Genomic DNA, 22,802 nt, shown 5'->3' with positions numbered 1-22,802 from the left:
ACTGATGAACAAACACCTCAACTACATTTGATTAAGTAGGAGAATTCACCCTGTTTTAGAGTGTAATGTTTTCTTTTTGGTTGTGTTTATAAATTTTATTTATTTATTTATTTATTATTTTTGGCTGCATTGGGTCCTCGTTGCTGTGCGTGGGCAGAGATAGTTGCGGCGAACTGGGGCTACTCTTCCTTGCGGTGCACGGGCTTCTCTTGTTGCAGAGCACGGGCTCTAGGCGTGCAGGCTTCAGTAGTTGTGGTTCACGGGCTTTACAGAGTAAAGAGGTGATTTATCTAAGGTCATATGGTCAAGCAGTGGCAGAGCCAAGACTAAGGCCAAGCTTTTCTGAATTACTCTGTTAGGGGCAGGTCCTCTGTACAATTTACAATTAGTGATTACTAATAATCACCAGTTACTAATAATCACTAATCAGACACATGGAATCAAGTTATTTTGTTAATTGGACTCACCACAGGAAGCCTTTGGCTTTCCCCTATTTCTAGGATGACATTTCCAGGCTTTACACCTGATTCTCTTAGTTCTTACTGTTACATTTGTAAGGTACTCATCTGTGCCCAAGATCCTTTCAAATTTGCCATTCCTTTTGATCCTCAGAAAACTCCTGAAAAAATAGAACAACCATTGGTTGAATCCTGCCTTCTTTCCTTCCTTACTGTCCTAGTAATATGATCTTGGCCAATTTACTTGACCTGCTAGAGCTTCAGTTCCCTCTTCTATAAAATGGAGATAAAATGCCTTCCACTCTAGATTATTGAGATGACAGACAAATGTATAGCACAAAGTACAATGCATGGCCTATTTCATATACTCAGGAAATAGTTCTCCTGTCCTATTGAGAGAGCATATTGGTGAATGTTAATCCCTCCACACTGTTATTATGATTGTCTGAACTTCCAGGCCATTGAAAACTTTGCTCTGGCGTTGAAGAGCACTGCTCAGATGCTCCAGACTTTTGGGGCCTGCCTAGCCGCAACAGAACTGCCCAGAAGCATGTCATCCTCTGAAGACCTTCTCATGTCCCACACAAGGCAGCAGGGCAAGTTGCAGGTGAGTGGTCAGTAATCTCTCAGAGGCCAGCCTATGTGCTGGCAGATGGTCAGCTTCCTGGAGAGTGCTGGGAGCAGAATTAAAAGTTAGGCCCTCTTGTTCCCATTCTCCAGTAACTTGGCAGCCACTAATCATCTTTAATCTTCTAGATAGGCAGTGTGTAAAGAGGAAAATCTCTTAATGACTGGGTAGTACATGTGAAATGTTTGCAGGTTGTGAGAAGCAGCCCCTTAAAAGGGAACTCATTCCAGCTTTGTGCTGGTGAGACAAGGTGTGTGAACATCCCTTCAAGGTCCACACTCCTATGATCTTCTCAGGACAGAACAAGATACAATGGGCTGAAATTGCAGGGAGGAAGGGAGGGAGAGATGGGAGTCGGCTTTTGAAGCATAAGCTTTCCTGAGGCTATTGTGAAGTTTTGGGCCAGACTAGTAAGCTGATTTATTGCTTCACTCTCTCAGGGATGTGTCTTTTTATTTGGGGACCAATATGAGAAAGAGAACTATGAAAGGTGCTCTGAACTGGGTTTAAGGAGAGGCATCTACTGAAGGATTCATAAAAACATGTCAGAACCTGCTGGGAAGGCAGCTTGGCAGATTCTTTTAGGCCATGCAGTAAAGGGAAGTCTTCTCAGGGCTTACTGGCTGGGTGTCAGCCACTTTCTGTCTCCAGAAACAGACCAAGTCTATTATTTAGCAGGAGACCAGAACTCAACAGGGCAGCAAATCAAGGATTGGAAGGTTGATACATCGTAGCATTGCATGTATACTTGCTGTGTTGAGCTTAAGAAGAGCTAAACTCTTTTATCTGTGACCCAAAATTTGCAAAAACTTTGCTTTGCTAGGTGATTGATTTTTTATTTATTCAGCATGTATTGACGACCCACCACCACATGCCAAGAAAACAACAAACAAAATGCAAACTCAAGGAACTCATAGTTTAGTTAGGGGAGTCAGAGTCTAGTAGTTGAGGCAAATTAATTCTTCCATGTGTCAGGGAGCACTGTTTAATTCTATCTTTAAGGGTCTTGGTTACCAAAAAGAATTCAAAATGTATTCTCAAAATTACTCTGAGTAACCAAAAGATCTGGTTTGAAACTGTAGAAGCCTGAAAGCATCCTGGAATTTTCCCAGGAAATGCCTCTGAGAAGCATGACCATTTTCTTTGCCAAACAAATGGGCCAAGTTCACCTCCCATGTTTCTTGGAAGAGACGGCATGGGGTGTGGAAGGCTGGGTCGAGGGTGCCTCTGTGAAGACTGCTAGAAAAGGGCTGGTGATCCACGCCCACAGGTCACAGACCACAGGAGCCTACAGAGCAGTCAGTTAGTATATAGGTGTGATGTTGAGCATCAGAGCTCCAGCCTGGGCTCATGAGCAAGGGTGTTCTGTGCCTCATTCCAAGAAGGGTTGGGAGAGGTTGCAGAGCAGAAACATCAAGATGACAATGTGGCCAATCATGGAGGCCTCTGGGGAAAAGGTGAAAACAAATTGGATTTTAGATGAGGACACATATCTGAGGGATGAAACCAGCCAGTCAGATCCTGCTGTATGTGCAGTGAGGGTTCCCAGGGAAGGCAGATGAGTGGATGTTCTGTCATCTCTACATAGACCAAGAGTTCCACAAAGGGAAAGGGAAGGAAAGAACCAGTCTCCAAGATGGAGTAAGGTCATTTTCTGGTTCATGGTGGCCAGCTGTTCTTGGAATTAAAACACTATGTGTGTAAGTCAAGTTTGACTTCTTTGTTTCATATCTTATAAATTAGAAGCAAAAATTCCAAAATCATTAAACTAGGTTTAGATTTTTCCTTTTTCCCATCCAAAAAAGCTTTAGAGAGAGAAAGAGTTTATATTACAAAAAAGGAATACTATTTAAACTTTTATGAATAACTTAGTTTTTGTGATTATTTTACATAATTTTATTTTTATTTGAGTATTTTCCTATCTTTTAAAACCAAAGTTTCTATAACTAGTTGAATATTTTTTTTTTCATTTGGAAAGCATCTTTTCCAAGTGAAAAAATAGTGTAAGATTCATCCTCAGAACAGTGAACTTTTAAATCTATTTAAATATCTATACAAGTTACCGTGTATGATTTAAGGCTTCCTCCCAGCCCAGAGAGTTTTTGTCTGAACAGCACAGCATTAAGAGACTTGGTTTGACTTCTTGACTTCCTTTCTCTAGGGGATCTTTGAGAGCCCTTATTTTAGGTTCACATAAGCACATAGTTGCCTCTGCACTCAACCAGTCCCATACAGGATAAACCCTAGGAGAAACACACCAAGACACATATTAATCAAACTAACAAAAATTAAATTCAAAGAAAAAATACTAAAAGTAGCAAGGGAAAAGCAAAAAATAACATACAAAGGAATCCCCATAAGGTTATCAGCTGATTTTTCAGCAGAAACTCTGCAGGCCAGAAGGAAGTGTCAGGATATACTTAAAGTGATGAAATAGAAAAATCCATAACCAAGATTACTCTACCCAGCAAGGATCCCATTCAGATTTGATGGAGAAATCAAAAGCTTTACAGACAAGCAAAAGCTAAGAGAATTCAGCACCACCAAACCAACTTTACAACAAATGCTAAAGGAACTTCTTTAGGCAGGAAACACAAGAGAAGAAAAAAACCCACAAAAGCAAACCCAAAACAATTAAGAAAATGGTAATAGGAACATACATATCAATAATAACCTTGAATGTAAATGGATTAAATGCTCCAACCAAAAGACACACACTGGCTGAATGGATACAGAAGCAAGACCCATATATATGCTGTCTCTTGTAGAGACCCACTTCAGACCAAGGGACACATACAGACGGAAAGTGAAGGGATGGAAAAAGATACTCCATGCAAATGGAAATCAAAAGAAAGCTGGAGTAGCAATACTCGTATCAGATAAAATAGACTTTAAAAAAAAAGACTGTTAAAAGAGATAAGGAAGGACACGACATAATGATCAAGGGATCAATCCAAGAAGAAGATATAACAATTATAAATATTTATGCACCCAACATAAGAGCACCTCAATACATAAGGCAAATGTTTACCATCAAAAAAGGGGAAATTGACAGTAACACAATAATAGTAGGAGACTTTAACACCCCACTTACACCAATGGACAGATCATCCAAACAGAAAATAAATAAGGAAACACAAGCTTTAAATGACACAATAGATCAGATAGACTTAATTGATATTTATAGGACATTCCACCCAAAAGTGGCAGAACACACTTTCTTCTCAAGTGCACATGGAACATTCTCACATCTTGGGTAACAAATCAAGCCTCAGAAAATTTAAGAAAATTGAAATCGTATCAAGCATCTTTTCTGACCACAACGATATGAGATTAGACATCAGTTACAGGAAAAAAACACAAATACATGGAGGCAAAACAGTGCACTACTGAATAACCAAGAGACCACTGAAGAAATCAAAGAGGAAATTAAAAAATACATAGAAACAAATGACAATGAAAACACGATGACCCAAAACCTATGGGACTCAGCAAAAGCAGTTCTAAGAGGGAATTTTACAGCAATAAAATCTCACCTCAAGAAACAAGAAAAATCTCAAATAAACAACCTAATCCTACACTTAAAACAACTAGAGAAAGAAGAGCAAAGAAAACCCAAAGTCCTTAGAAGGAAAGAAATCGTAAAAATCAGAGCAGAAATAAATGAAATAGAAGCAAAGAAAACAATAGCAAAAATCAATAAAACTAAAAGTTGGTTCTTTGAGAACATAAACAAAATTGATAAACCTTTAGCCAGACTCATCGAGAAAAAAAGGGAGAAGACACAACTCAATAAAATTAGAAACGAAAAAGGAGAAATCATAACTGACAAAACAGGAATACAAAGTATTATAAAAGACTACTACAAACAGCAATATGCCAATAAAATGGACAACCTTGAAGAAATGGACAAATTCTTGGAAAGGTACAATTTTCCAAGACTGAACCAGGAAGAATTAGAAACTATAAACAAACCCATCATAAGTAATGAAATTGAAACTGTAATTAAAAATCTTCAACCAAACAAAAGTCCAGGACCAGGTGGCTTCACAGGCAAATTCTATCAAACATTCAAGAGAAGAGCTAACACCTATCCTTCTCAAACTCTTGCAAAAAATTGCAGAGGGAGGAACACTCCCAAATCTGTTATACGGGCCAGCATCACCCTGATACCAAAACCAGGCAAAGATATCACAAAAAAAGAAAATTACAGACCAATATCACTGTTGAACATAGATGCAAAAATCCTCACCAAAATACTAGCAAACAGAATCCAACAACACATTAAAAGGATCATACACCATGATCAAGTGGGATTTATCCCAGGAATGCAAGGATTCTTCAGTATATGCAAATCAATCAATGTGATACACCATGTTAACAAATTAAGGAATAAAAACCATATGATCATTTCAATAGATGCAGAAAAAGCTTCTGACAAAATTCAACACCCATTTATGATAAAAACTCTCCAGAAAATGGGCATAGAGGGAACCTACCTCAACATAAGAAAGGCCATATATGACAAACCCACAGCAAACATCATTCTCAGTGGTGAAAAACTGAAAGCATTTCCACTAAGATCAGGAACAAGACAAGGATGTCCACTCTTGCCACTCTTATTCAACATAGTTTTGGAAGTCCTAGCCACAGCAATCAGAAGAAAAAGAAATAAAAGGAATACAAGTTGGAAAAAAAGAAGTAAAACTGTCACCGTTTGCAGGTGACATGAGACTATACATAGAAAATCCTAAAGATGTCACCAGAAAACTACTAGAACTAATCAATAAATTTGGTAAGGTTGCAAGATACAAAATTAATGCACAGAAATCTCTGGCATTCCTATACAGTAACAATGAAAAATCAGAAAGAGAAATTAAGGGAACACTCCCATTTACCATTGCAACAAAAAGAATAAATACCTAGGAATATACTAACCTAAGGAGGCAAAAGACCTGTACTCAGAAAACTATAAAACGCTGATGAAAGAAATCAAAGATGACATAAACAGATGGAGAAATATACCATGTTCTTGGATTGGAAGAATCAACATTGTGAAAATGACTCTACTACCCAAAGCAATCTACAGATTCATTGTAATCCCTATCAAATTACCAGAGGCATTCTTCACAGAATTAGAACAAAAAAGTTTACAATTTGTATGGAAACACAAAAGACCCCAAATAGCCAAAGCAATCTTGAGAATGAAAAACGGAGCTGGAGGAATCAGGCTCCCTGACTTCAGACTATACTACAAAGCTACAGTAATCAAGACAGTATGGTACTGGCACAAAAACAGAAAGATAGATCAATGGAACAGGATAGAAAGCCCAGAGATAAACCCACGCACATATGGTCACCTTATCTTTGATAAAGGAGGCAGGAATGTACAGTGGAGAAAGGACAGCCTCTTCAATAAGTGGTGCTGGGAAAACTGGACAGGTACATGTAAAAGTATGAGATTAGAACACTCCCTAACACCATACACAAAAATAAACTCAAAATGGATTAAAGACCTAAATGTAAGGCCAGAAACTATGAAACTCTTAGAGGAAAACATAGGCAGAACACTCTATGACATAAATCACAGCAAGATCCTTTTTGACCCACTTCCTAGAGAAATGGAAATAAAAACAAAAATAAACAAATGGGACCTAATGAAACTTAAAAGCTTTTGCACAGCAAAGGAAACCATAAAGAAGACCAAAAGACAACCCTCAGAATGGGAGAAAATATTTGCAAATGAAGCAACTGACAAAGGATTAATCTCCAAAATTTATAAGCAGCTCATGCAGCTCAATAACAAAAAAACAAACAACCCAATCCAAAAATGGGCAGAAGACCTAAATAGACATTTCTCCAAAGAAGATATACAGACTGCCAACAAATACATGAAAGAATGCTCAACATCATTAATCATTAGATAAATGCAAATCAAAACTACAATGAGATATCATCTCACACCAGTCAGAATGGCCATCATCAAAAAATCTAGAAACAATAAATGCTGGAGAGGGTGTGGAGAAAAGGGAACACTCTTGCACTGCTGGTGGGAATGTGAATTGGTACAGCCACTATGGAGAACAGTATGGAGGTTCCTTAAAAAACTACAAATAGAACTACCATATGACCCAGCAATCCCACTACTGGGCATATACCCTGAGAAAACCATAATTCCAAAAGAGTCATGTACCACAATGTTCATTGCAGCTCTATTTCCAATAGCCCAGAGATGGAAACAACCTAAGTGTCCATCATCGGTTGAATGGATAAAGAAGATGTGGCACATATATACAATGGAATATTACTCAGCCATAAAAAGAAACGAAATTGAGCTATTTGTAATGAGGTGGATAGACCTAGAGTCTGTCCTACAGAGTGAAGTAAGTCAGAAAGAGAAAGACAAATACCGTATGCCAACACATATATATGGAATTTAAGGGGAAAAAAATGTCATGAAGAACCTAGGGGTAAGACAGGAATAAAGACACAGACCTACTAGAGAATGGACTTGAGGATATGGGGAGAGGGAAGGGTAAGCTGTGACAAAGTGAGAGAGAGGCATAGACATGTATACACTACCAAACATAAGGTAGATAGCTAGTGGGAAGCAGCCGCATAGCACCGGGAGGTCAGCTCGGTGCTTTGTGACTGCCTGGAGGGGTGGGATAGGGAGGGTGGGAGGGAGGGAGACGCAAGAGGGAAGAGATATGGGAACATATGTATATGTATAACTGATTCACTTTGTTATAAAGCAGAAACTAACACACCATTGTAAAGCAATTATACTCCAATAAAGATGTAAAAAAAAAAAAAGCTATGCTCACCCCTCAGGGAACACACATAATTCCTGTTAAAGTTAATAGGAGTCAAGTGCACATCGGCAGACAGAAGAGACGCAAGCAGGGAAACCAAGTATCTGGTAATAGGCTTTGTGCCTGAATCTGGGCCTCCCTTTGCACAGGTAGTAGGTATCCTGGTTGACATTTACATTAAAAATTTAGTGTCTACCCTCTTTGATATTCTGCTGCCTCAGGCTCCCCAGGTGACAGTCCAATTATAGAGCTGGAGCAGCAAAAAGGACACATGGTTTAAGGGGAAAAAATATTAAAAGGGGGAAGAATTAAGAACCTGGATTTACAAAGAATCTGTATTTACAGTCGTCCCCCACACATTTACCCATCCTACTGTGAATGTAGGTGGTATCCTGACAGCAACAATGTCATAACAACTAGAAATTGAAGATTAAATTTGCACGGTGCCCAAGAGTGTCCCTGCTGTGGGGCTGAGGGAAGGAAGAAAAAGATGAAGGGGAATCAGCTGCTCCCAACCTAGCAAGACGGCTGTGGAGGGAATTCAAATTCCACAGGGCAAGCGCTGTGGAAGCACAGAGCTGAGCAAGTAACTCTGCCGGAGGGAAGGTTGAAGGTTTCAGAGGAAGGAGGGGTCAGGACACGGGGAGACGAAGGAAGGGCATCTGGCAGAGAGCTGTCTCTGCCAAGGCACGGGGGACCCCAGCAAGTTCTCTGCAGCACCTGGGGTGCTGGGTGCCTGGTTGGGGGCAGGACTGCAGACCACAGAGGGCCCTGCAGACACGCTCTCCTGGGAACTGGATCGAACGGATCCTGGAGCAACGAGGAGCAATCAGGTCTGCACAACAAGGAGTTCTGCATTGTAGAAAAAGCACTAGGACATAGGGGCTGGAGGGTGGGGACACTGGGGGAGAGACCTGCTAGAAAGCTACCACAAAGAACTTTCTCGGTCAACAGGATTAGGGTTCGTGACCAAGACAGGGACACTGGGGAGTTTCAAGCATGGGCAGTAAGTGCAAATGCCAATAGGGACCCAACGGTCATATAAATGAGTATAACAGGCCCAACATGACAGACTCAGCACAAACTCCCCCCCCCCAAAAAAAAAAACTTTTTTTAAAAAAATTATTTTTTAAAAAAAATTTTGCTTTTAAAAAAAATTACAAGGTATTTTCATAGGCCCTAGCAATAATTTTATAGTTTTAAGAGTTTTTAAAAACCCTTTGTTCAAACTCTACTTGCAGTAACTACATAAGTTAGAAAGAGGTAGGCAGAGAGGTCTCGTTTTTGCACAGGAAGACAGAATTGGAATTCTTATGAATACCAATAGGTATTTCAATAGATACAAAATACCATAGGGTATTTTGATGTTAATACCCTAATAATCAGTGTTTTGATCTAGTTTTATATCACAGGGAGATCTCTGAGGAATCTCTGATTACTGAGGAAAGGGGATGTCACATCTCTTTCAAGGACTTTTTTCTCTAAATTGTGAAATTTACATTTTAAAGGCCAGATTCTGGAATCCATTAGTCAACATTATAGACAACACAAGATAGTAGAGCTAACTTTTAATGGCAGATAGCGGGTAAGTATTAAAAGTGGAATAAGGAGTATAAAGCATTCATGTATTCCCTAGGCTCTCACTGATTGTTTTACTTCCCACCTTACCTCCACACCCAGCCCATGACACAACCGAGCACAGGGCCTGGCATGTAAAAATAGTTCTTTATAGTAAATACATTTTAAATGAATGAATATGTGTCTACATTCATGCTTACCCTTGTCACAGAAAAGAATTCCTCCCAGAAAATTTAAATTCTTTTGACACTGAAGTAGTCCCCAGTGCCTTGCTAAGTAGGTCTTCTTCTGACCAACTGCTTGTTTCCATAATGATGGAACCATAATGTTGAGTACATACTCGGACAGCCCTACCAGTTGTTAAAAGAATTAAAGATTTATATCCCTTGAGAGCTTCATTCTACCTCCCTGGCCCATTTCATAGGACCCACAAGACCTTCTCATGATTCTGGCAACCCTTTAACCCACTAAAGAGTTAACACCTGGACCACAGTTGGCCTCAGGACTGTTTCAGCATTTCACAAACTCCATTTTGGGGTTAGGCAACTTACCTTTATGCTGTCCAAGTACCATAGTTATTCTTTCCCTCCGTGTTTATGGCAGATTTTGGTAACCCTACTGAAGCTGACCATGTGGTCTGGTCCCAAAGTGTAACCAGGTTACAATTTTTCCATGTATTTTTTAAAATTTATTTTTGGCCATGCTGTGCAGCATGCAGTATCTTAGTTCCCCAGCCAGGGATCGAACCTGTGCCCCCTGCATTGGGAGCATGGAGTCTTAACCACTGGACCACCAGGGAAGTCCCTTTCCTTGTATTTTTAACCATGTAAAGGAAATACACAGTGTATGACATCACTTACTAAGATTCATCTTTTCACTCTCATATACTTTCCTCACATTCTGCAGCTTTTTGGCTGTATCCCTCTTACAAGTTTCCCCTTCCAATGTCTCCTTCTTGCCCTAGCAATATGCTTCTTCTTGTTTGGTCCCTCCATCTTTCCTCCCGATTCTGTATCGCACATCCTGTATGTGTGTGAGTGTGTGTATAAATATAGATAAATAAGATAATGGCTAATGCCACAATACTGCTGGAATGCCGGAAGCTTAGAAGCAGTTAAGAAACTGAGTAGAAAAGCCAAGACCCTTTTTCATGGGGAGAAGGAGGAGGGAAAAGCTAAGAGCACTTACTAATGAGTGCTTTTTTCTCCCCCACCGTATCTTATTTATCTTTATCCATCTGCAATGTAATTTCCTTTAGACCATTTTTAATTCATCCAACCTACAAATATTTAATGAGCACTGATGAGATAAGAAATGAGGGCTGATACCTGAGAGTGGAGAAGAAGGGATATGTCCAGTTACCAGGCAGGAATACCAGTCAAGTGGCCGACTTGGGGCATTACCTGGAGAGGACAGAGCCACAGGGGCTGTCCAAGAATTTTGATCAGAGGAGTCAAATCTATCATCAGCCAGATCTTGGGACAAAATGAGGCTGGGTATAGGTAATGGAGGCCTTCAAAGGGGTGAATACTGGAGTGGGATGGGAGACGAGGAACAAAGGCGTAAGGTTGAGAGGGCCTGGATTTCTGTGTGACTGGAGCGGAGAGTATAAAACTCCTCCCACAGGGAATGAGTTCTGCATCAGTGAGGCTGGAGATGGCTGGGCCTGGAGCAAGAGATTTAGTGTTCATGTGCATCGGGGAGATTGTTTTGTAACTATTCTTACCTTCAGGGCATACCAAACGAGCATCCTGAGTGACCCAGGAACAAAACCCAAAACTCTCAGCAGCAAAATTCTAGGCGAGGCTCCACCCCTTTTGGCTACCCTTATGCTTAATGCTCAGGGCATTGAGAGACCACCTGTATTATGTGAGTAGAGGACTAGAGCCACTGGATTTGGAAAGAGAGAGGCTGACATTTTCCCCAGTTGCAGTGCCCTAAATCCCTATGTAAAAAGAGGAGAAGAGACTTTCCTTGGAAATATGAATCTTTCCCTGTCAAACTGAAATTGCTACCCATCTCTGCTGAACTTTGATAACTGAACAAGGCCACACTGGGGGCAGGACTGGCAGGTGTTTATTGATGAGACCAGATGAAGTTTTTTTTTATGGTCAACTAGCAGTGATTACATTATTATTGCATGGCGTTTTCCAGCACTTAACTTTTGATATCTGTCATTTTCTTGTTTCTGGTCACTATCTTGGATTAAAACCAGATTTTATTAACTAATTGTTTTTAATTTACAACAACTTGAGATACACACAAAAACTTAACAGTTGTTGCTTTTGGAATGGGAAAGTGAATGGGCTGTGGACACAGACTTGATGTTTTCAATATGTACCCTTTTGTATATTTTGAATTTTGTATTGTGCATGTATTACCTATTTAGGAATAAGCTAATCAATTTAAAAAGCTATAGCTTGACTTCTTTAGCATTTAATTTGCTATATAATAAAAATATACCGAGCTACCATTTTCCTCACCTCAAATCTACCTAGAATTTGCTTTTAATTCCTCCTAAGAGAGACTGTATTTTCCTTTCTCTAGGATGAGCTAAAATTACTTGGAAAGCAAGGGACCACATTGCTGTCATGTATTCAAGGACAAGCAACCAAAAGTCCCACCAGCAAACTCAGTCTCAATGAAGCTGAGAATGTAGCTACCATGGAAAGGTGAGTGAGAGGGGTGGGATCTGCTTTTTCAGGAGAGAATACATAGAACCAGATGATCTGAAACAACCAAGAACAGATTGGAACAGCTGCTTATGGGTCTTGATGGGGTCACGAAAGAAGAATATTTGAGACAACGAAGGAAAAACCATGGTATCCTTCTGGCATCCATCTACAGAGATCTTTTTATGAGAATGCCATTCCCTCTTCCTATGGTCTGCTTTCATCCCAGGATATCAAGGAAGATGGTAGTATTTACTGAGCTTCATTGCCAAATAACAGTTTGGTTGGGTGCTGTGCTTTGCACACCTGTCTTCTTAGGTGGAAAGAAATAGAGAGAAAGGTAAGGTTACCTGGGGTACATTTTAAAGCGTAGCAGCTGCATCTGAAGTGAAGTTTCTGCCTAGTCCTGAGGGTGTCCTGATGAAAAAATGGGAAATGTGGAAACTAGCTGAACTAGGAGAAAGTCATAGGTGACACAGACTTCATAATAAGGAGATTATCCCAATTAGTAACACTGACTAAAAACACGGGTGTTATCTCCATGAGCCTGTGGAAATGAATGCTGACTGCATGTCCTTTCTTGTTCTTTCTTGACAGGTTATTAGTTCAGTTGAATGAAACAGAAAGAGCCTTTAGTCAGTTCTGGTCTGCGCATCACCTGAAGCTTAATCAATGCCTACAACTGCGGCACTTTGAACACAATTTTTGTGAGGTATTATTTTCTTGTTTAATAAAACTTCCATTATGTTTCAGTGACTTCTGGTTCTCTCTTCGCCCTTGAACTCTGGGCATCGGGCTTCCCTCCCCTCCCTAATCCAGTCCCCTCCTTATATCTTTGATTCTTCTTCTCACCTTTTCAGTGGGTTAGCAATGTACTAGAATCCCATTTTCCTGTTGGCATACATGGTATTTCAGGGATGGTTTACCTTCCTTTTTGATTCAGTGAAGCTTTAATATTCCATCCACATGTGTCTCAGCACCCTCAGCTTAATCTGAAAGCTGATGAGCTGTAGAAAAAAAAAAATCTATATAGATACACATATGTCCTGAATCCTTTTTGGATTTTCAAGTTGTCTAGAGTATAACAAACCTATACCTCCACATGGGTGTCCATTGGCTTATGTCTGGGCTTTTCTAATGTGTCTTGTAGGTTAAGCTTGCCCTGGACAACGTGTTGGCAGAGCAAGCAGAATTTACAGACATCGGAGACAGTGCGATGCGTGTGGAGCAACTTCTTAAGGAATACAAAAAGCTGGAAGGAAAAGGCCAGGTTTGTTTTTTTTGCCATTTTTGTGGACCAGGAAGAGGGTCACTGTGGATGGTGACAGATCATGGCCACTCATTATTGCTAGAAGGTTGCCAGAAGACACAGGAATGCCCAAATCCTGCCTTTTCAGTGACCTGAGGCTCACCCCAGGTCTCCAGGGAGATATGCACATTAACAACTATGAGGAATGATGAGGGCAGTGAGAGTTCTGTTAAGGCTGCCAGAGTGCCCAGTTGAGGCTGGAGGCTTCGGTGGGGTGAGAGTTCCAGGTGGCCCTGCCCATTCATGAGGTGACAGACTAGTGGGGGAAAAACAGGAAGGAAGATCACACTGGGTATGTTACCCACTGGGCCAGAGGTTGGGGCAGGAGTTGGTGGTAAGGAGGGGAAACTTTTAAAGGGCAAACCAGAGAAAAATAACTAGTTTTATAATAGGCAAGATGGGGAAAAGGGGGAAATTGGTCCACGTTAGTTCTGTTGCTACAGAGAGTTGGCAAAGCTTTCTCATGCTCAAAGAGTTGGAAATATCAAACTTGTAAAGGAACTTGAAAGGAATATATGTTTCAGATTCTCATACCAGAGTTAAACAGTTTCCCAGATCTGAACACAAATCAGCACTTAGGAGTGAGTCTATCTTACGTCCTTACAAATTTGGCTTATTATGAATTTAAGAAAGCCCAGTCATCTTTCCAGAGAAGTTCCTTTCTGCTTTTCTTTAATTGGGTTCTCTATATTTTTGTCTCTTGGGAACTAAGTCTTCTATGGTTACCACTTCCGTTCTGATCTAAGCTAGAGGTGTCTTTCCTCTAGATTATGGTAGATGGTAATTTTGTAGTACTAGAAATTTGCTTCTCAACGTGTGACCCTCTGGCCAGAAGCTGTCACCTGAGTGAGAACTTATTAGAAATATGGGTAAATCTCAGGCCCCACCTCAGAATCAGAATCTGCATTTTAATAAGATCCCCAGGCATTTGACACACACATTAAAGTTAGGCTTTTGACACTCACATTATTGTTAGAGACATACTTCCCCAGAGAATAGTAACAAACGTAAACCAAGGCCACTCTGGCTTTAAGAGCTGTCAGTTGTGAATTCTGAGCTGGACGTGCTTTTGCACATGCATGAACCCATAGACCCACCTGTGCACCCAGACTCTCACTCAGCGATCCCATTCTTACCTGGTGAGCACTCCTCTTATTGATGATCGTTGACAACTAAATGCTTTAGTGCTCAAGGCATGAGAAATGTTTATTAAACAATGAAAAAAATTGAACTTCATGTATCTGATAATTATATGTCTCAGAGGCTCCAAGATAGTCCCAGTTCTATGCAATTTTAGTTTTTTTCAAGTGAACTCCTTATTAAATATAGACGCTGTGTATTTTCATTTACATACATTCATATTTTAGGGACAATGCCTCATCAAGCCCAGTACCTTTATTTTTGGTTTAAAAAATATGGTGTCGTATACATATATCTCACCAAGGTAGCTACTGACCTACCAGGAAGGTATATCACCAAGGTAGCTGCTGACCTACCAGGAAGATACTCATTCATCACCAGGTATTCCTTGTCTTAGATTCTGTGGCTATAGTGGCAAACCAGACAGTCAAGACTCTGCTTTCATGAGGGTTACATTCTACTGGGGAGAGACAGACAAGTGAAAAGTAATCAAATAAATAATCATATCAGAGAGTGACAAGTGGGATGAAGAAAGTAACAGGACATGATAGAAAGTGACTGGGGGGGTTGCTACTTTAGTAGTCAGGAAAGGCCTCTCAGACCTTTGATCTGAGATCTGTATAGCCATGCAAAGATTTAGCAGAGGAGCTGCAAGTACAAAGGTCTTGAGGTGGGAACGAGGCTGGGGGCCCAAGGAATGTGGCTGGAACATAATGAGACAGGAGAACACAGGTGGGAGCAATGGTGATGAGGACTGGATTTTATTCTCAGTGGAACTGGAAGCCATTGGATGGTGCTCTGGGTCGGGTTTTAAATACTGGGGGTGGATCTGCATGACTGCATTCACATCCTCTCTTCTGCCCACCTCCTTGGACTTGTGATCTTTGGTACATACTTCAAAAATCACTGACCAGAGGTAGGGGCAAAACCTATGGTCATGGGGCATCTTTCACGGGCAACATTCCTGAACAGTTGGGCTAACCTACAACCCGGAGCCCAGAAAGATTGGTTTTACCCATCCTGTGCCTTGCTTACCCTGTTTTTTACTTATTTGCTAAAGGATGCAGTAGACCTATCCCTCTGCCTTTGGGTGAACCAAATAAAGCTATCTTATCATAACTGGGACTTTTTAAACATGTCTTCACTCAGATTTGTAAGCGGCATTGTTTCTTCAAGTGATATGGGCTTGGCTAATCTTTCCATTTGTCCTGTAAAGTGTTAGAGGAAAAAGGTAATGTTTGGGTGGAAGCCACCAAAACCTGCTTGAGGTTTGTCCTTTGCTCAGCACCCAGGGTCAGCTTCCCTTTCAGCAGAGCCACACACTGATTTCTGGATTGTTGCCAACCCCCTTACTCTGTGCAGTGGCATCATCCTCATGGTAGCCTCTGAGCCAACTCACTAACCAGAGTGGAGCCTGTTCTTTTACCCTCTTCTGGTTTGAGGGTTTAATCGTCTTTTTGTTTTTTTATACTCCAATAAAGATGTTAAAAAAAAAAGAGATACTAAGTGTTGTCTCTCCTTTTAGACCAGTGGTTCTTTTTTTTTTTTAACATCTTTATTGGAGTATAATTGCTTTACAATGGTGTATTAGTTTCTGCTTTATAACAAAGTGAATCAGTTATACATATACATATGTTCCCATATCTCTTCCCTCTTGCATCTCCCTCCCTCCCACCCTTCCTATCCCACCCCTCTAGGTGGTCACAAACCACCGAGCTGATCTCCCTGTGCTATGCGGCTGCTTCCCACTAGCTATCTATTTTACGTTTGGTAGTGTATATATGTCCATGCCTCTCTCTCACTTTGTCCCAGCTTACCCTTCCCCCTCCCCATATCCTCAAGTCCACGCTCTAGTAGGTCTGTGTCTTTATTCCCATCTTACCCCTAGGATTAATCGTCTTTTGAGTGCTCATCTCTAATTCTAAGAAACAATGGTTCCAGTACCCCTCGTACTTCTTTAAAAGCAGAATTTGCTATAGGGTTTTGGCTGTGAGGTATGCTGGGACCTTTGCTGATGGGCCAACAAGGAGCAGACCAGGACAAAACAGGGAGACCCAATCGTTTCTCAGCCTTGACATCTCCCTCCAAGGCCAGGGGCCAGCAGTTACACTACTGTGTCCAAGAAGGCATGGAACCCAGATCATTAACCTCCTAGGGATGTAATCTAGCTGGAGGGGCATGACTTTTTTTTTTTTTTTTTTTGTGGTACGCAGGCCTCTCACTGCTGTGGCCTCTCCTGTTGCGGAGCACAGGCTCCGGACGTGCAGGCTCAGCGGCCATGGCTCACAGGCCCAGCCGCTCTGCCGCACGTGGGATCTTCCCGGACCAGGGCACGAACCCGTGTCCCCTGCCTCAGCAGGCGGACTCCCAACCACTGCGCCACCAGGGAAGCCCATGACTTTTTTCTTTAATGGAAATTTTCAAGCACACAAAAAAGTAGATTGACGAGTACAAGGAAGTCCCATGTGTCTACAGCTCAGTTTCAACAACCATTAACTTTCTGCCTTTCTTGTTTCACCTGACCCTCTTCCGCATGCATTCCATTCCTATGCCGTTACTTGTGGGTCTGTCCTGGGTTCCCTGATATAGCAGTATCGCCCCTTCTTCACCATTTTCTTCCAGAATAAACATGTCCAGCTTCATCTGTTATAGCCATAGAGTCCTGGGGGGAAAATAAGCTGTTATTACAATAAAGGTTTCTGAATTACATGTTGCAACTTGACCAGCCTTCTGAAATTTTCAGCATCTGAAAGATGCCAGGCAGGCTTATGATCAGAGTACCTGATTTCAGCCGTTTCTTTCTCATTATTTCTTTTTACTTTGGAGGTTTTGTTGCCTGATTATCTTGAGCAGAAGCTATATAGACTGAAAAATAAAATGCAATTTGGAGGTTTTACAGTAAAGTTCTTGGCAGGCAACTGAAGGATTTGATAGTCATGAATAATAATGACTTCATTAATAATAATGTGCAGCCATTATTCTAGCACATGTGGGGAAGCCATGTAGGCTGGAAGGTGGCAAGACACAGGCTTTGGAGTTAGAAGGAACTGGATTCAAATCTCGGCTCTAACAGCTACCAACTGTGTGACCCTAGTCAAGTTTCTTAGCTTTTCTGAACATACCCTCTCATCTGTAAAGTGGGTAATAATTCCTACCTCACAAGAGTCCCTGGGAAGATGAAATGAATAGATGATATATAGTAAGGACTTAGAGAGTGCTTGGAATGTAGTAGGTGGTCAGAGCTTAGACGCTATTATTATTATTCTTTCATTTCAGTAGAGTAATTTTCCAGCCATCCAGTGGTGAACTCTGTATTGTATTTATGGATCCCTTCCCAAAATCAATTTGGACCTGTTATGGACATCTTTCCTCCAACATCTCAAGTGTTTTAAGAACAGTTCTGAAGGGTGAGATGCTGCGTGTCACAGGGACGCAGCTGTGACTGCCACAGGTAACCTGGGGAGCATCCTGTGGTGAAGTTCCCTAGGCCCAGAAAACTTGTGCTATTCTTAATAAATTAGGCAGCTGGACTTAAAAAAAACAAGAGTCAACAGAGATATACTGGCCAAGTTTTCATGTTTCTGTATTTGACTAAAGTCAGACAGGTTCAATCAACCAAATGAGATCTCCAAGCTCAGGCAGGACAAGCACAGCCATTTTTCTCTGTGTGTGTTGGCCACAGCCAGATTCTGGAGCCAGACTGCTTGAGTTTGAAGCCTGGCTCTTCTCTTTCCTACCCGGGTCACCTTGGGCCATTGTGTCTCCACTCCTCTTTTGTAAAACAGCACATACATTAAAGGTTTGTTGTGAAGAGTAAAAGGAATCATTGATGTAAGCATTTTAAACAGTACCTGGCATATAGTAAGCTCTCAGTGAATGTTAGATGTTTTTGTTAATAGCAGAGGTGGTGGGGTAAATTCTGGGCTGCAGAATATTTCCTAGGTTCAACCTTCAGTGACTGAGTAGTTCTAGTAAGAGTGTCTCATTCATTCTTATACTCATTCTGCAAATATTTATTGATCTCCTACCATACCACATACTGCTCTGAGTTCTGAGGACACAGCAGTGAGCAAAAAAGTCAAAAATTACTGCCCAAGGAATTAGAATTCTAACCCCCTTTGAGCGATGGTGACCAAGTGCATCTGGGCCTTTGCTGTTTAGAATAAGTGCACTGAGTATTTATCCCTGAGTTCTTTTAAATAGCCACTGCTTGATTCATGTCTCTTTATTCCCATATCATTACTCCTTTTTTTGTTTTGCACAACTATCATTTGTTCTTAAGTACCTAATACATGCTGTGTACTATTTAATTTGAATAAGAGCTGGTGCATGCCCACAAGGGTCTGTGGCATAGTGTGGGCAATAGATAACTGACCACAACACAGTCAAGTTCATGCTCTGATCAAGAAAGGCCTAGCGGGCTTCCCTGGTGGCGCAGTGGTTGAGAGTCTGCCTGCCGATGCAGGGGACGCGGGTTCGAGCCCCGGTCTGGGAGGATCCCACATGTTGCGGAGCGGCTGGGCCCGTGGGCCATGGCCGCTCAGCCTGCGCGTCCGGAGTCTGTGCTCTGCAGCGGGAGAGGCCACAGCAGTGAGAGGCCCGCATACTACCAAAAAAAAAAAAAGAAAGGCCTAGGGTTATGGGAGCACAGAGGAGGGGCATCAAAATAAAAAGGTGGAGTCAGAGGAAGTTTCCTGGAGAAGATGAACTCTGAAGGGTGATTTGGAGTTAGTTACAGAGTAGTGTGTGTACATGGTCGGGGGGGAGTAGGGGAAAGGTAGGGGAAGAGGTAGGGGGAGGGGTGATGAGGGAAGGATGGGGTTTTCTAGGCAGAGAGAGCAAGTAGAGAAGGCATGGAGGCCTGAAGCTGCCTGAATATTTGGGGAACTACAAGGGAGTCATTAGTCCAGTTACAGCAGAGGATGGGGTGAGAGTGAAGGAGGAGGAGCCACAGGTATGAGCCAGAGAGTGAAAGGCCTTCTGTGCATTGGTCAGGAGTTTGAACTTCTTCCTGAAGACAGTAGGGAGCCAGGAAAGGATTTGAGGCTCGGGAGTGATGTAGGCAGGAATAGACGTCGTGCTGGAATTGCCATTTTGTCAGTAGTGTGGAGTGTGATTTGAAGGAGAGCCTGAAGGAAATCAAGGAGACCAGCTGTCCCAGTCAGAAAGCACCAAGGTCTGAGCACACAGTGACAAGGCGGTGGTAGGGAAGGGCTGAGTTCAAAACGGATTAAGAAGGAGGTGTGCTCTGTGGGGCTTGGCGAATGATTGACTGGGTAGGGGGCAGGGGGTTTGAAATTGTTGAAATCATAAACCGCTGTAAATTAAGAGAGGGGCAGGTTGTCATCACCTGGAGTCGCCATGTTTCCTAGTGTTACTATGAAAAGCTAAACCAGGGCAAATGTGGCACCCTGGATGCTCAACCTGGTCAGCAAGGGTGTGTGTGGGCCTTCTGTCCCGGAGGCCTTTGGGGACGTGGCAGTCATCTGTCTTGACTGAGGTCACTGTTGTTCACACAGTTCCAGCCAAGCAGATCACTGCATCCCCTAGTTCATTGGTTCATTTATTCTTGTATCTTATTGACCACATATTTATGGGATGCCTACTAAGTGATCTCATGGAACTTATGTATTGGTGGACATGGGTGGAAGAGGTAGGAATCATACCTTAAAGCAGAGAAAGAAAATACTTTCAGGTAGAAGTAAGTGCTGTTATAAAATGAGAACAAAGTGAGGGAGAGGGCCTGGGAGGGGTGAACTAAGAGCTTAGACCTGGGAGGAGCATCCCAGGGAAGGGTGCTGAGATAGGAGCTGGTTTGGTCGGCCTTGTTAAAACCACACCTCTTACCTGGATTACTGCAGTAGCCCCCTAACTGGTCTCCTTGCTTTCCCTCTTCTCTAGCATTCTTGACACCACAGCTGAATCGATCCTTTCAAAAATATGAATGAGGTCCTGTCTTCAAAACCATCCAGTGCATCCCATGTCACAATGAATAAGAGACAAAGTGCCCGCAATGGCAGCAAGGCCCCTCCCTGGTCAGATCCCCCTCTTTCCTCTCTGATCATGTCTCCTCCTTTCCTCCTTGCTTCCTCTGCTGCAGCCACAGTAGCTTCCTCCTGCTACCTGAACATGTCAAACATGCCCCCATCTCTCTCAGCCGAGCGCTGCATGGTTGTCCCTCACTTCACATCTTGGCTCCTGTGTCAAGGGTCCCCAAGACCACACCCAGATTTGAAGATTTGCTAGGAGAGCTCATAGGACTCAGCATATAATTATGCTTATGGTTATGGTTTATTACAGTGAAAGGATACCAAGGAAAATCAGCAAAGGGAAGAGGTGCATGGGGCAAAGTCTGGAGGAAACCAGGTGCAGGCTTCCAAGGGTCCTTTCCCATTGGAGTCCCACAGGATGCACTTAGTGCTGCCAACAATGGCTTGCACCGGCATTGTAAAATGTTGTCTGTCGGGGAAGCTCATTAGGGGCTTAGTGCCCAGAGTTTTTGTTGGGGGCTAGTCATGTTGGTGGCCTCTGACTGGCGTATACCAGAATTCCAGAATCCCAGAAGAAAGCAGATCTTCAGCATAAAACATATTGTTTGGACAAACAGTTTAGATACCATGAGCCATTCTGATTAAGGATGATAGGAACCCTCCTGACTTTCCCAGATGCCAGCCGAGGACCAACCTTGCAAGCAGGCCTTTCTAAGGACAGCAGTTTCAGGCTGCTGTGTTCTGCACAGTGCGGCCAGCACCTTCTCAGTGAGCCCTTCTCTCACTACCCTATTTAAAATAGCAGCTCCTCCACCAGTGCTCCCCGCCCTCCTCTCCCTGTTTGATTTTTCTCCATAGCTCTCACCACTGTCTAAGATATTATATTATCTACATATTTGTTTATTGCCTGTGTCTCCTACTAAAATGTAAGCTTCGTGAGGGCAGGGAATTTTGCTTGCTTTGTTTACCACCAAACCCCCAGCACCTGGACAGTGCTTGGTACATGGCAGGTCCTCAATGATACATGATGAATGAATTAAAAACAGGAAAAACTTGGTACCTATGGTTAGAACGAAACAAGCTGTGCAGAAAGAGTGAGGAGATACAGTTGCTAAGCAGACGATATCAGAGCAGACAGGGACCTTGTGGGCTGCAGGAAATGGTTTAGACAAACATAATTCTTAAGTCTCATGATCCCCCCCATAGGGTTGCCCAAACCAGATCTTTACTATTTTCTCAACCTCAGCTTTACTCCCCACTCTCCTCAGGGCCACATGTTTGTCCCTTTTCCTTTTCCATTCAGTTGACAAGATAATTCAGTCTCCAATTCTGTGCAGTATAATACTTCATGCTCTTCTGCCCTAGAATTTATCACAGTTGTAATAAGTTAATTATTTGTATAATTTGTTTAGTATCTGAGTTCTCCATTGAACTGAAAATTCCTGGCTTGTTAACACTATATCCTCAGTGCTTAACCCAGAACTCAACAAATATTTGAATGAATGACTTGCTCTTCTTCAGAGTGCAGATGACCCTGGACTAGGCTAGACCTCCTGGGGACCTTGAACCACCCCAGTGCTTTCCCAGGTTCTCCAGCCCCAGTCTCTGAGCCTAAAACCTGATCAGCCCCTCCGTAGCCTCCCTCCAAGTTTGGAGCACACAGTGCCAGGCAGATACCAGCCTCACCATGACTCGACTTCTGATGCTTGGCTGTGGATGTTCACTTTGCAGGAGTCCTTGGAAAAGGCCCAGCTGCTTGCAGTAATTGGGGACCAGCTCATCCAAAGCCACCACTATGCAGTGGACTCCATCAGACCCCAGTGTGCAGAGCTCAGGCACCTCTGTGATGACTTCATCAATGAAAACAAGAAAAAACATGACATTTTAGAAAAGTCCTTGGAGTTGCATAGACAGTTGGACAAGGTGAGCAAAACAAAGCTGCGAACATGATGTCTGCAAAATGTTCTGTGAAACATTCTGAATCATACTTGCCCTCCCTGCCCCTCACGATTCCTGAGATGAGAGGATAAAGTCCTTCATGTGAAAACAGCACTCAAGAGGCATTAAAAACTGTGCAGATTCTAAGTCATAGAGGTATTGAAGGTCAAAAATGCCCCAGCCATCCACCACATCCCATTCGAATAAACTATAAAGTCCGTGTCCTCTGTGTGGACCCAGACTTAAGGAGTGTGTTTTGGCCTGGCCCTGTGGG

At 42.3% G+C, this 22,802-nt stretch overlaps 1 protein-coding gene across 4 annotated transcripts in view; it reads left to right on the top strand.

Moving 5' to 3' along the window:
• Window positions 1-22,802, top strand: part of MCF2L2 (MCF.2 cell line derived transforming sequence-like 2) — a 234,221-nt gene that overhangs the window by 79,372 nt on the left and 132,047 nt on the right. For all 4 annotated transcript variants that reach the window (XR_012331396.1, XR_012331397.1, XR_012331398.1 and 1 more), the window contains exons 7-11: window positions 916-1,065; window positions 12,027-12,151; window positions 12,749-12,863; window positions 13,302-13,421; window positions 22,322-22,513. Coding sequence is in view for 1 of the 4 variants with exons in the window: in XM_073803931.1 (XP_073660032.1) it covers window positions 916-1,065; window positions 12,027-12,151; window positions 12,749-12,863; window positions 13,302-13,421; window positions 22,322-22,513 (702 nt within the window). In the remaining 3 variants the exon portion in view is untranslated. The remainder of the gene's footprint in view (window positions 1-915; window positions 1,066-12,026; window positions 12,152-12,748; window positions 12,864-13,301; window positions 13,422-22,321; window positions 22,514-22,802) is intronic.

Source organism: Tursiops truncatus, chromosome 4, assembly GCF_011762595.2.
Source record: "Tursiops truncatus isolate mTurTru1 chromosome 4, mTurTru1.mat.Y, whole genome shotgun sequence".
Taxonomy (NCBI): Eukaryota; Metazoa; Chordata; class Mammalia; order Artiodactyla; family Delphinidae; genus Tursiops; species Tursiops truncatus.
Note: the sequence above shows the minus strand (reverse complement) of the source record. Positions and strands in the feature narration are given on the sequence as shown.